General features: G+C 40.4%; 1 protein-coding gene across 2 annotated transcripts in view; it reads left to right on the top strand.

Annotated features, from left to right (window-relative positions):
* RAPGEF5 (Rap guanine nucleotide exchange factor 5) overlaps window positions 1-14827 on the top strand; it is a 115196-nt gene that overhangs the window by 63492 nt on the left and 36877 nt on the right. The window contains exons 10-11 of one of the 2 annotated variants that reach the window (XM_014055104.2): window positions 8202-8320; window positions 8664-8752. In XM_014055104.2, the coding sequence (XP_013910579.2) occupies window positions 8202-8320; window positions 8664-8752 (208 nt within the window). Of the gene's footprint in view, window positions 1-8201; window positions 8321-8459; window positions 8753-14827 lie in introns of both variants that reach the window. The other variant, XM_087712778.1, reaches the window with a different exon arrangement.

The raw sequence follows: 14827 nt of genomic DNA, 5'->3' as shown, positions 1-14827 counted from the left end.
CCAGCCACTCGGTCTTATCCGGATTGAGTACAAGCTTGTTAACCCCCATCCAGGCCCTAACAGCCTCGAGGCACTGGCACATCACGTCAACCGCTTCACTGAGTTGGCACGGGGCGGACAGATACAACTGTGTATCGTCCACATACTGATGGTATTTTATCCTGCGCCGTGGAATGATCTCACCCAGTGGCTTCATGTAGATATTAAACAGGAGGGGGGACAGGACCGAACCCTGCGGCACCCCATAATTCAGGGGCCTAGGGGTCGATCTCTGCCCTCCGACCAACACTGACTGCGACCTGTCCGAGCGGTAAGAGGAGAACCACCGTAGAACAGTGCCTTCCACCCCTACCTCCCGCAGTTGTCACAGAAGGATACCATGGTCGATGGTATCGAAGGCCGCTGAAAGGTCAAGGAGCACTAGGATGGAGGCATGACATCCATCCCTGGCTCTCCAGAGATCATCGGTCAGCGCGACCAAAGCGGTTTCCGTGCTGTAGCCAGGCCTAAATCCCGACTGGAAGGATCTAGATAATCGGTTTCCTCCAAGGACCACCGGAGCTGAAAGGCCACCACTTTCTCAACAACCTTCCCCACGAAGGGGAGGTTGGAGACTGGACGATAGTTGTTTAAAATGGCTGGATCCAAAGATGGCTTCTTCAGGAGGGGTCTCACCACCGCCGCCTTTAAAGCAGGGGGAAAGAACCCCTCCCAAATGGAGGTGGTAACAACCGCCTGGATTCAGCCCCGTGTCACCTCCCTGCTGTTAGCAACCAGCCAGGAGGGGCACGGGTCCAGCACACATGTGGAGGCACTTACGGTTCCCATGGCCTTGTCCACGTCCTCAGGGGTAACAGCTTGAAAATCAATCCAGTGATGTCCATTCAGATTCTCCCCTGGTGCCTCGGCTGGCTCTGCGCAATTGGAGTCCAGCCGAGCAACTTTATCCACGAGGAATTGGACGTAGTCCTCAGCTCTGCCTTGCAAAGGATCGCTCGTATCCGTCCTGTTTAGGAGGGAACAGGTTATCCTGAACAAGGCAGCTGGGTGCGACTCAGCAGAAGCTATCAGAGAGGCAATGTGTGTTCTTTTTGTCATCCTGATTGCCCGGAGGTAGACTCTGATGCTGGATGTTAAAAGCGCTCGGTCTGACTCAGACTTACTGGATCTCCATTGTTGCTCTAGGCGTCTCTTTCGGCGCTTCATCTCCCGGACTTCCTCAGTAAACTAAGGAGCCCTCCTGGATCCACTGCCTCGGATTGGCCGTAAAGGCGCAATCCAGTTAAGAGCCTCTGCCGCTGCTGAATTCCAAGCAGCAACCAGAGTCTCTGCCGGACTGTGGGCGAGGGTATCAGGAACAACACCAAGCTCCGTCTGAAAGCCCAAAGGGTCCATAAGGCACCTGGGGTGGAACCACCTAATCGGTTCCTCCTCCCTAAAGTGGGGGTTTGGTCTCCGAAAGTCAAGCCTCAGTAGGTAGTGGTCCGACCATGACAGGGGTAAGGTCTCATTACCCCTCAAACCAAGATCACAACTCCACTGCTCCGAGAGGAATACGAGGTCGAGCGTGTGACCCACCAAGTGAGTTGGGCCCCGAATTACTTGGGTCAAGCCCATGGCTGTCATGGAAGCCATGAACTCCTGCGCTCCATCAGAGTGTTCACCGAGTGAAGGCAAATTGAAATCCCCCAGAACCATAAGCCTGGGGAACTCAATTGCCAGCTCAGCTACTGACTCGAGGAGCGAGGGGAGGGCTGCTGCAACGCTGTTGGGAGGCAGGTACGTTAACAGCAAGCCCACTTGACCCTTGAGGTCCAACTTCACCAGCAAGGACTCACACTCAACAAGCTCTGGAGCAGGGATCCTACGAGGTACTAGAGACTCTCGGATAACAATAGCCACACCCCCACCCCTTCCTTAGGGTCGTGGCTGATGAAGCACCTGAAAACCCTCTGGGCACATTTCAGTGAGGGGGACTCCTCCCTCCAGGCCCAGCCAGGTTTCAGTAATACATGCCAGGTCTGCCCTCTCGTCTAAAATTAGGTCCGGATGAGGGGAGCCTTGTGAACTACAGACCTGGCATTTAGCGACAGCAGCCTGAGACCAGGGTCCTGATTACTCACACCATCTGGCCTTGGAGTGGGACTCATAGGGCCGGAAGGAGGGATCTCTGTAACATAGTGAGCCCTCCTTCCCCGGTAATGGCCAGCCCTAAAGTCCCCGCCATATCTGCCCTTCCCTGTTAAGACCGTAATGCTCCGGCCCACTCCCGTGTCCGTAGTCCCTCCACCCACCCCCATAGCCCCCGCATTTCCCAACAGGCCCTTCGAATCAGTCATCCTGAGATTGGAGTAGGCCCAGATCCCCCCAACACTTCTGCAAAGCACTCAGTGTGGAGGAACCCGGTTCCCATCCCAATCTCGCTTACACACCCAAACACTCACTCACTCACTCACACCCCCACAAAGATTTAAAATGCAACAATATAATATAAAAGGGAATTACACAAGTTTAAAAAAGTGGGATCATTCACTTACAATCATACACATCCTCACTACTTACAAAGAAAAATTGCGCAGGTATAAAAAAGGTGATAAAATAAGCGAGCAGTCCGTACATAAAGATATAAAGTCCATAGAGCAACAGCACAATAAACCGTCAAGGCCGGCACGATATGAGGGAGCTAAAAAGACCTCTTTCTCTAAAGGTCTAATATAGAAAGAATAATAGTCGAGATGGCTAGGGTAAAGTTTCTGATGTAATAGTGGACGATGATAGCCACGGTAATAGACGCAGTCCAGGGGGAGAGATGCAGAACTAAAAGTCCAGCGGGCTAGGTCCATAAAGATGAAACGTAATTGGAGGAGCCAGCTAGGGTAGATGGTAAAGATGGTGAACAAGAAAGCCACCCCCCAGCCACAAAGGAGGGCAAACCGGGGGGGCCTTGCACGCCCAATAAGATGGAAAGACGGCTGTTGTAGATTGAAAAACTCTGGATGGGGGAAAAGTTCAAAAGGGCCGTAATGGCGGCTACAGACTAGCCGCTCGATCACTCTAGGCCCTAACCCACCCATCCAGGCTAGCCACCCCTTCACCCAGTCCACGCTGACAAAACAGACCAGACGGCTAAGCCGGGGCGTTTTCAGGGTGGCTTCAGCGAGCCAATAGAACAGCAAGCCAGCAGCAGCCAACATCGGCATAACAGTGATTAAGATAGTCAGGGCGGCAGTCATAGCAGTCAACAAACGGGGGGGGGGTGTCCTCCAAAGAACTTAGCCACAGCGTTCTCCCAGTTACATCGGCAAACCAAGGTCTAACAAGCCAACAGCAGCCCTGCAATGGTCGTAGTCACCAAGCCAGAATGGTAGTCGCGAGGAGACCAAGCCCCCTCTGCAGCTAGGCCACGGTGTTCTCTAAAGCTGAGCCGCGGCATTTTCAAAACGGCCTCAGCAAACCAGGGCACAGCGGCAGTCGCGGCAGACAAAGCAGCAGTAGGGGGGGGGGCGAGGCTCTCTCAGCCAGCAGTTAGAGAAGGGTCGAAGCTCTCTCGGCCAGCTGGATCGTAAAAACTAGATCGTAAAAACTCCCAAATGGTGTCACCCAAACGTCTCCAACCAAGCTGGGTCACAATGCCTTCCAAACGGCACCCGGGAAGAGAAAAGGAGGAAGGGAGTGAGTGAGGAAAGAGAGGATGGAAGGGGAAAGGAAGGAAGAGAGGGAAAGAGCAGAAGATGGATAAGGTGAAGGTAGATAAGCAAGAGGAATGAAGGAAGGAAGAAGTGAGGTGTCTCGAGGAGGAGGAAAACGTTTAGTGACCAAAGTTACAATTGAAAAAAGTGACTGATGACCATTTTTCACACTTAGCGACCGTTGCGACCATTTTTGCATACTTAACGACTGTTGCAGCATCCTCATGGTTACGTGATCAAAATTTTGTTTGGCAACAGATTTGTATTTATGATGGTTTCAGTGTCCTGTGGTCATTAATCGCCTTTTGTGAACTTTTGACAAAATATAAAATTTTTAATCAATCCCCCCTCCTCCCCAGTCAATGGTGTCCCTCTTTACCAATCTGAAAATCTGGTCACCTTATCATAAGGAGCTGTGGTGGTGCACTGATTAGAATGCAATTTTGTAGGCTTAACTCCCTGCTCACTGCCAGCAGTTCAATCTTGACTGGCTCAAGGTTGACTCAGCCTTTCATCCTACTGAAGTTAGTAAAATGAGGACCCAGATTTTTGCAGGCAATATGCTCTTTGTAAACCACCTAGAGAGTACTGTAAACTATGAAGCAGTATATGAGTCTGACTATTATTATATGATTATTGCTATCATCAGCAAATGCTTACAAATCTGTCACAATAGAGGCAATAATGATTATTATCATTGATATGTCTGTCATATAATTATTGATTTTCTGATTTGGAATATGTTTGCAATATGTTTGGGATATTAGATAAAAGGATTCTTATTTATAACTGATTCAAATACTTTATGGATTTAGATTTAAAAATATGAATAAAATTGTGGGTGGATGTATTCATGCGTATATATGGTCTGTATGTCTCTGTGTATACATGTTTACATTTACTACCAATGCAGGTTGTAAGTTTATGCATTTTCTTCATTGGAGGAGTTGCTTGTGAACAAACAGAATTCTCTCATCAAAGAGAAACTATTGTTTAATTTCAGCTAATATCAACTACCATCAATATTTCTAGTCCTTGATTCACAATTAGAAATCATTATTAGTTACTTCTCCCTAAAAATGATAAAATTGCAAATGTGAACTATGGTCCTGATTTTCCAGGGTAATTTTTTAGAATACAAATAAGAAAAGTTGTAATTTCACAAAGCAGGTTGAAATATATTTTTGAGTTTTCAAGTCAAAACAGCAAATTTTATAAACACAGAAATTTAATTCCACATTGCTTTCAGAGAAATACAAGACTGTATTAGCATATTTTGTTTTCTTAAACATGCTGCTTTTCAATAGGGGCCCTCTATAAATTTTGAAGCTGTTGGCATGCTCTGCAAATGTACCCTTTGCTTTGAGCCGAAGGTCATGCCCAGGTACCAGCATCACATTGTGGGAAGATAAAAAATAGATTATTGCTAGATGTATCAGTGTTAGTTTAGTTAATGCAGCAGTGAAATAAATTTTCCTGTTCTCTGTGTCCTTATACTAAATGTCTCACTGAAGTTAATGAATTCATATTGTAATTTATGTTCCTAAACAATTATTGTGCTAGTCCTTCATGGAAAGCCTTTTTTGAAATCACTAATGATTTAGAAATTTAAGGAAAAATTTATGTAGTTTGAAAATATTTAACTAAAGTAATAATTTAAATTATTTTTGTTTTTGCTAGTTCTTAAATAGGCAGGGTGAGATTTTCTCTGTTCTGTCCATTTAAGAGTTTTCACAAAAAGCAATATTTCAAAAGAAAAATAATCTACCTGGCAAGTTCCAGAGAAATAGGCACAATATCTGTGGTATACACAACATAGTTAATATAAACACAACTCAAAACGCAAACACAACACACACACACACACACACACACACACACACACACACACACACACACAAACAAGGCACTGCCAGATACTATAACCAGCACAGCACAGGCAGGCAAGTATTATATAGGTGCTCTTGGATGGGATCTATGTGATCCATAGTTAAGCACTATTTTATGTCTTTCTTAGTGTAGTAAATATAAAATCGCGAATTGTACAGCACTTTTGTGGATCTCACCAAGACTTTTGACACTGTAAGTCATGAAGGCCTGTCTGAACCCAAATCTATCAGTTTGGGTGCCCTGATAGATTCATCCTGATGGCATATCAGTTCCATGATGGTATGATGGCTCATGTTCTGGATGACGGAAAAGGTTCAGAGGCCTTTTCCATCACAATGGCGTCAAGCAAGGGTGCGTGTTGGCGCCAATGCTGTTCAGTAGAATGTTTTCAGCCATGCTGTCAGACGCCTTCCAGAACAGTTCCTTGGGAGTTAGCCTGAGATACAGGACCTGTGAAGATTCCAGGCTGTCCCCAAGATAAAGGAGACTGTGCTTTTTGCTGATGACTGTGCCCTGAATGCTGGATCAGAGCAGAAAATGCAAGCCAGTATGGACAAATTCGAAGCAGCAGGTGACAACTTCGGCCTCCTTATCAACACAAAGAAAACCAAAGTGATGCAATAGCCAGCTTCGAAAGCCCAACACCAAGAACCCACCATCACAGTGAAGGGTAAAAAGCTGCAAGTAGTGGAACAATTTACATATCTTGGCAGAATGCTCTCCTATATGGTGACAATAGATGGTGAGGTCAACTGCAGAATCGCCAAAGCAAGCTCTGCATTTGGCTAAGTACTGGCCAACTGGTGGGATGGCCATGGAATAAGCGTTGCTATAAAGCTCAGAGTCTACCAAGCAGTAGTGCTAACTATCCTGATGTATGCCAGTGGAGACTTAGACTGTATACAAGAGGCACACTAGGACACCCAATCACTTCCACATGACCTGCCTCCACAGACTTCTGAGGATCCGATGGCAATACAAGATGCCAGACACAGAAATCCTCTTCAGAGCAGGTCTGCTATCAGTTTACACCCTGCTGATGAAAGCCCAGACATGCTGGGCAGGCCATGTTGTAAGGACGCCAGACGATCGCATCCCCAAAGAGCTATGGTGAGCTTTCTCAAGGAAAGCAATTGCATGGAGGGTGGGGGGGGGACAAAGGAAGCAATACAAGGACATGCTAAAAACCTTTTTCAAATCCCTGGATATCGACACCATCTCCTGGGAAACCCTGGCACAAGATTGATGTGGATGGTTGGAAAACAATAAAATGAGAACTGGCTGTATGGAGAAATCTTTTTTAATTGAATAATGTTAGTGATTTTACATAGCTTACTGTTTTATGTCTGTCTTGCATATTGTGGGCAACAAAAGCATATACCGTGAAATAGAAAATTACAGTTGTACATTGGTATTCCTGAAACATGATGTCTTGATCTCCCAAGGGAATTTTTCAACAAAAGGTTTATGTTAATTGGTTTAGTACCGGCATATCTGAACCTGCAAAAAATTAATAATTATTCTCTCTCTCTCCTATATATAAATATTAAAAGTGTGCAGACAAGACTTCCTATTTCTGTGACTCCTCTGGCATGATTTGTTTTCAGATTCCTTCATGTTATGGAAAAACGATGACTAAAAGAAGATTAAACATCAAATAACATTGCTTTATAATTCTTTGCATTTTCTGTTATATTCAGCCAGTTTGCTTCTGTCATCTGATTTTGGATCTATGTTTTGCATTGTCTTATAGGATGTGAGAAGTATTTACATTTGAACATAGCCAGAAAGAGTGCAGATTACCACACTTAATTAAAATAATATCAGAAGGTGCTTTATGCAAGATTTTTCTAGGAAGGTCTTGGAAGAAATGAAAATTCTTCTCCAAGCAGTATAGTTCCTGCAGGCTGTTTAGTCAACAGTCCTGGCTCTATACAGTCACTCTTTTAAGATTATAATAGCCTGTTCTAATAGGCTGTATGTCTATGACTAATCCCTTCATTTATTAGGCTTTGGGGTAGAAAAAAGTCAGTACAACAAGCAGCAATACTAATTTTCCAAGAGGCAATCTTTTGTGAATCCCATGCTTTTAGTGGGCTTTGGTTTTTGGAAGTTAATTTTTTGTTACGTGAGCTCCGTATGCAAGAGTGAATATTGTATTCTTTGACATATTCATTGCTTGAGTAGTTTTATAGGATGGTCTAGTATATTGACATAGCAGTTAAACTCACTGAAATGCTGTAAATTGGTTATAACTTCCTTAACAATTTTAAGTTGTAGGCAAGAGCAGAATGTAACTTCCATCAAGCAAAAAGCAAACTAAAGAACGCTCCTTTTTCTATTAACTGTCATCCTTTCATTTAAGTGTTAAATCTAATAATTTGTAATTAACAGCTTTGTTATATGCTATCAGTGCTCCTGGGAAAAGAAGGTACTGCTCAAATTCTGGTGCATTGTGAATTTTCTGAATGTAAATCAAAGGCAGTGCCTGCTGCGGATGGCAGCCTCAATAGAGAGAAAATGCAGCTCTAATCAAAGCTATTCCCCACCCCTTTTTCTTTCACTCCCTTGAGATTTTATTCATTTTTCTCTTTGTTGTTTATCTCCCTCTCCAAATTAAAGCCGGATGATGAAGCGACCACTGTTCAAGTGAAGGAACTGGACCAAGATGTGCTGGTGCTTAGGAGAGTGTTGTCACAAAGCCCAACCCCCACATCTGGGAGTGCCGAGAATGATTGGAGGTAAGAGTTTTTCCTTGGGTGCTCAGACTCAGCTGGAGTCATGCTGACGCAGACCTCTCGGCAGCTGGCTGAATTTGGTTGCTGGCAACCAAAGTGAGAGGGCAGCATTGAGGGAATGTCATTTTCATTTGTCGTACAGTATGGGAAGTTCGAGACTGAGGATCTTTGACCCTCACATAGAGAAGAAGGATTCTGCTTTGTTTCCAGGCAGAGAATTGCCTTTGCACACATTTGATGTGCCTTATTTTAAATACATTGATGAAGAAGATGAGGAAGATGAATGGAGCAGCCGTTCTCAGTCTTCAACAGAGGATGACTCTGTGGACTCTCTCCTTTCTGACAGATATGTTGTGGTGTCAGGGACACCAGAGAAGATTTTGGAGCATCTCCTGAATGACTTGCACCTGGAAGAAGTACAGGACAAAGACACAGGTACATTATAATAACATCATGCTCACGAAAAGCAGTTTCTCTGTATCCATTCGTGTTCTTAGCAGACACAGTTGATCAGCTACTATGCAAATATGTATAATATGGTATTTTTCCTAGCAGCATTTTATTTAAAATTATTAAATTTTACAATGTTTTGTATAGTGCTGTTTCAAATACATAGCATTCATAGTATCATCTTGTTATGCTAATATAGTTCATCATCTATATTTAACAGTAAAAACATTAAACTTGAAAATGAGGATTTTTTTAAAAAAAATGTCATTAACTTTCAGTAGCTATATATATCTTGATAGATAAAAGAAAACAATTTAGCAATGGGTGTGGGATAATGAGGCAATCAGAAGATAGCAAGCCGAGTTATATAGCTGTAGGGTTTATAAGTCAGCAATTATTTAAAGTACTCCAAAGCTACTTGTTTAGTTCCAACTGTTTCTTAATTTTTTAGCATAAATAGCTTACCTACATCACATAATGTACAACAAAATAATCTCCTTTAGTAATTGGCTGCCTTCAGCTAAAGATTGTACTTTTGTTTCAGCCTGGAACAATTATTATATTGATCAGGTTGATTGATGGGCAGGTTATTTTACAGTAATACTGTCACCAATGCTCTTTCGGTAGTTTATCAAGACCACCTACAATTTATTTACAGTTTTAATTAAAGCAGACAGTTAGCTGTCCTGAAGCTTTCCCTCCATAGTTGAAGATGGGTTGTGAAATACAGAAACCTGGAAATGGAATTAATATTTTTTATTGTTCTCAGCTGCTTCCCAAATGAGATTATTAAAAAAAATAAACACATTTGGAAGAATTAAAAAGATTAAATAACATTGATGAATTTTTAGGCATTCCTGTGTCAGATTTTTTTTTCTAGCTGTAAATCAATAGGACATAGTTAGGCATAAGGTATTTGTGCTTACTATGTAGGTTTTCTAAATTATAAGTAGAAAGAAAGAACTAATGCTTGATTTATTGTACTGTTCACTGATCTACTTCTCTATGAATAGGGATTAATACTTTGTGCATGGAAATCATGGCTGTGTAATAGCTGTGCTTCCTCAGGCATAATCAAAGTAATGTTGTATGTAATTTCTCCAGCATCAAATCATAGGCTATATAAAAAGTGGTGGGCCATGTCAGGATTGTCTTAGCTAGGTACCATGAACCCCACTGTGTTCTTAACATTTGAATATTTGTATTGAGTAATCTCTCCTATAGATTCCTGTTATATTTATTTGTGCATCTTTCACAAATCTTATAGAACACACTGAGCTCCCCAATAATTATGCATTATGGTTATTTGTTTTTAACATCTGAAAAAAATATAAATTGATGTTCATTTCTCCAGTAACCCTTTGTTATTTTCCTGTTCCCCCTCCCGTTTCTCACATTTATTCCAATGCCATTTTTTCAGATTAAGGTGAAAAATAACTATCCAAGCCTAATTGGCTGCAATGGAATATATTTAGTGATATACTTCCCTAAACATTTTTGCAAATACCTCTACTTCTGAAAAGAGCTGACAATGACAGGCCTGATGTATGATCTATGTAGCCCTAATAATAGTAAAAGAACACAAAATGTATGTATTAAAATAATTAAATAGCTGCAGTGATTGGCCTCAGTATATTTGCAAACATAACAGTTGAAGTGTGAAAACTTACACTGTACATTTAGCAATATCTCATATTAGTTATACTTCCTTCTAATACAGGCAGTCCTTGATTTAGAACAATTCATTTAGTAACCATTTGAAGTTACAACAGTATTGAATAAGTGATTTATGACCACTTTTTTACACTTACAACCATTGCATCATCTCTATGGTCACATGATCAAAATTCAGATGCTTGCCAACTGACCCATATTTATGATGGTTGCAGGGCCCCAGAGTCATGTGATCCCCTTTTCAACCTTCTGAGAAGCAAGGTTATTGGGGAGCCAGATTTAACAACCAGGTTAACTGTGTAACTTAAGAACTGCAGTGATTCATTTAACAATTGTGGCAAGAAAGATCTTAAAACTCACTTAACAACAGAAATTTCTGACTTAATAGCAGAAATGTTGGGTTCATTGTGGTTGTAAGTCAAAGACTACCTGTACTTTTAAATAAAGAAAGAATACGTAAGGCATTCTTCATTAGTGCTGGGAATACATCCATTCTAGGGCCTTTGATCAATACATTTAGGCAGCTTTCAGAGAGATGAAAGATTTGAACACTTAAATGATACCAATAGCATTTAGGTTTATATACCATCCAATAATACACCCCGAACAATCTAGATCCTCATTTTACTGACCTCAGAAGTAGGGAAGGCTGAGTCAACCTTGACCTTGATTAGTTCAGGTTCGAACTCCTGCCTGTGGGCAGAGTTTGCTTGCAATACTATACTTTAAACACTCTGCCGTAGGAGCTTTTAAATGATAAACTGGATGCAACCACTGAGAAGGTATTAGAAGGCATTCTTTATGCTCCTTTTGCTTTTTAACTTCAGTAGAGGTTAGCCATTGCAGTTCTTTTTGGTTTATTTGTCTTATGCCTTCTCTTACGTTCATTCTCTGCTTATGTTGCATGGGCCCTCTTGGGAAAGAACCTAACTACCAATCACACAGAATGTTATCTGATTATTTCCTGACAGCCTGATGATGTTTTCGAAGCATTTTGTCCTTTTTGTTTCTCAGTGATTTATGTAATTTGAGATTTACCTTAAGATAGCAAATGAGTGCATACAATATATAGTAAACTTAAGCCAGAGTTCTACCACCAATTTATCTTTTGGAAAACTTTTATACAATATTTATCTCAATATTTATACTTATATATAGTTCCAAAAAGTTTACTAGATCAAATCTGTGCAATCATTTTACATGTTTTAATACCATAGGCAAATTCATAGTATTTTCCCAGCAAATTTATGAATTAAGATATAGAAAGTCCATAAAAAGTTAAGGTTTATTCACATAACCCAATTTTAACTATTTTGATAGATGGTACATTTTTAAAAACCATGGATAAAAGTCATTTATAGTTGGGACCCTAAGGTTTAATTACAAATATTGGACATTAGAAAATTCAAATAAATAAATTGTCATTAAGTTATGTCCACCGTTTCAAGATGTATATGCTTTAAAAAATGAAAACAGTCTTTGATTCTTGATCTTTTACACTATTCCTTGATCATGCTATTTTTCCGCATGAAATTAAATTTATTCATTATAAGAAATGAAAAGGAAGAGGATTAGAGATTTATGTAAACTAGCTGCCACATGAACTTAGTTGGCTTAAAGAATTGAAGACGTCCACTCAACCAAATGTATTTTTAAGCACCTTTTTGTGTTTGAATCTAAAGCCCTAATGAAAAACCTGTCACCACTGATTGTATTTGGAAGAGAAAAGGATTGAAGTCTTAGATGAAAGAAGTTCAAAGGTTTTTCATAACCTACCATGTTTTATCAGATACAACCAGTTATAATACTAGAAGAATATATAATGTACTGTATATCATCTTTAATTCAAATCTAAGGAATCTTTTTATAATATCTAATATTATGTAAGTTTCTTATAAGATACTAGTAAGATACAGGAGATTTTCTTCAAAATCTTTGAGATAATTATTTCAGTATTGAACTTGATGAATTATATGAAAATTCTTTGTGATAAGGCATTTTGTTTAAATCTGTTTTAGCAAACATACAAGGCCATGATCCATATTACACATCCACTAAAATTAGTTCTCTAAATAGTAATATTTTAAAATGGTTGTGGTGGAATAGTAGGCAAACTAGTACATAGCTTTTTTTTTTTTTTTAGAAATCAAAATAGTGAAACATATGTTTGTTGAACAAATTGTATAAATTGATGCCAGGTAAAATAAATTAAATAATTTTCTGTTCTTAACTGCTATATTTATTCCACACACAAAAACCAATCACAAAATCTTTTGCATCTTTTATATTGAGAAATTGCTTACTGAGATATAACACAACAACAAAGAAGTTTGTAGTATCCTATGGATAGTATAATTTTCTTTGGATGTGGTCACAATCTCCTATCTATATTATTAAGGATTTTTCTTATCAGCTACTTTTTCTTCATCTGTCTCGGTTAAAGTGTGGGTAAAAATAATTGAAAATTGATATTTTAATGTTTTTCCAATTATGGCTCAGCGGCTAAGATGCTGAGTTGTTGATCAGAAAAGTTGGCAGTTTGGTGATCCAAATCCCTAGCATCACATAATGGAGTGAGCTCCCATTATTTGTCCCAGCTTCTGCCAACCTAGCAGTTAGGAAGCATGTAAAAATGCAAGTAGAAAAAATAGGAACTACCTTTGGTGGGAAGGTAACAGCATCTGTGCGCCCTCAGTGTTTAGTCATGCCAGCCACATAACCACGGAGACATCTTTGGACAGCGTTGGGTCTTTGGCTTTGAAATGGAGATGAGCACGCCTCCTAGAGTCAGAAACGATTAGCACATATGTGCAAGGGGAACCTTTACCTTTATTTCCTTTTATTTGTGAATGTATATATCACAAGTTTCTGTTCTGTTCTTTTATTTATTTATTTGCATCTTGCCCTTGTTATTTTTACAAATAACTCAAGGTGGAGAACATACTGAATACTCCTTCCTCCAATTTTCCCCAAAATAACCCTGTGAGGTGGATTGAGTTGTGTTGAGAGAGAGGGACTGGCCCAACATTCCCCAGCTGGCTTTCACAGCTACGGCGGGATCTGAATTCATGGTCTTCCACTTTCTAGTTTGGTGCCTTAACCACTAAACCAAACTGGCTCGCTTATTTTTTGCTTTCATTCCAGTTAATTTCTTTGTATAATTGCAAGTATTCAGGGTGATTTAAAAAGGGAGAAAGGGAAAAAATGTTTATACGTTCGTTGAGTGGCATTGAACTGACCTATAAAGTTCAATGCAAAGTTTTGATGTTGTCTGAGCTTGGTTGTTTGTTTGCAGGCATTTCATTATCCAACATCATAAGACAGTTGTTACTTAGGTGGGCAATGAATTGTCTGCAAGCAAACACTTGCAGTTCAGACTGCACCAAAAGCTCATAATTCAATTCTGAGCTGCAGATATTTATCTTTTCTATTGGAACTGTTCAATGTATTGTGATTGTTACACTGTTATCACACTGTTGATTAGATCTGGCACTGACTGAATAGAGAATTTCTCAATTCCATTGAGTAAATGGCAAGTCTGAACCAAGCAGATGTCATTTGTCAGAAAGGGAATCATAATAAGTTACAGCATCATAGTGCATATACAAAATTCCACTCTATCTATGTTTCAATCTGATGCCTTCTTTTGCAATATTTAAGGAACTGGATGTTAAATAGATTGCAATTCAGTTCTTTTAATCAACTTGTGTATTGTGAATATACTTCATTTCTGAGCTGCAGAAATGATGCATATTTTATATACATAAGCAAAATGTGTACGGAAACTGCTGTGTCAGACACTATGGGATTTTAAATTGGTACATTAGATGTACAGGTACACACACAAGTTTAATTCAAGAGCCAAGGTGGCGCAGTGGTTAAATGCAGCACTGCAGGCTACTGCTAGATCAGCAGGTCAGCGGTTCAAATCTCACCGGCTCAGGGTTGACTCAGCCTTCCATCCTTCCGAGGTGGGTAAAATGAGGACCCAGATTGTTGGGGGCAATATGCTGACTCTCTGTAAACCGCTTAGAGAGGCCTGAAAGGCCTATGAAGCGGTATATAAGTCTACTGCTATTAATTCAAAATATATTCAAAATGTGGGACATTTTAGGGCAGTGGTAGTCAACCTGGTCCCTACTGCCTACTAGTGGGCGTTCCAGCTTTTATGGTGGGCGGTAGGGGTTTGCTGTAACTCTGCTTTATAAAATTTATAAAGTAAAGTTACTTCCCTACTTTATAAGTCACCATTACTGTGGAACCGGTGGGTGGTTAGAAAATTTTACTACTAATAGAAATACAAAAATGGGTGGTAGGTATAAAAAGGTTGACTAATCCTGCTTTAGGGAATTGCTGCTTCTATTCAGAAGTGAAATTTTGTTTTTT

Source organism: Thamnophis sirtalis, unplaced genomic scaffold, assembly GCF_051295495.1.
Source record: "Thamnophis sirtalis isolate CommonGarterSnake01/CBP01778 unplaced genomic scaffold, rThaSir2_p1.2 scaffold_4, whole genome shotgun sequence".
Lineage (NCBI taxonomy): Eukaryota > Metazoa > Chordata > Lepidosauria > Squamata > Natricidae > Thamnophis > Thamnophis sirtalis.
The sequence above is the reverse complement of the archived record's forward strand: the minus strand, read 5'-3'. Positions and strand labels throughout refer to the sequence as shown.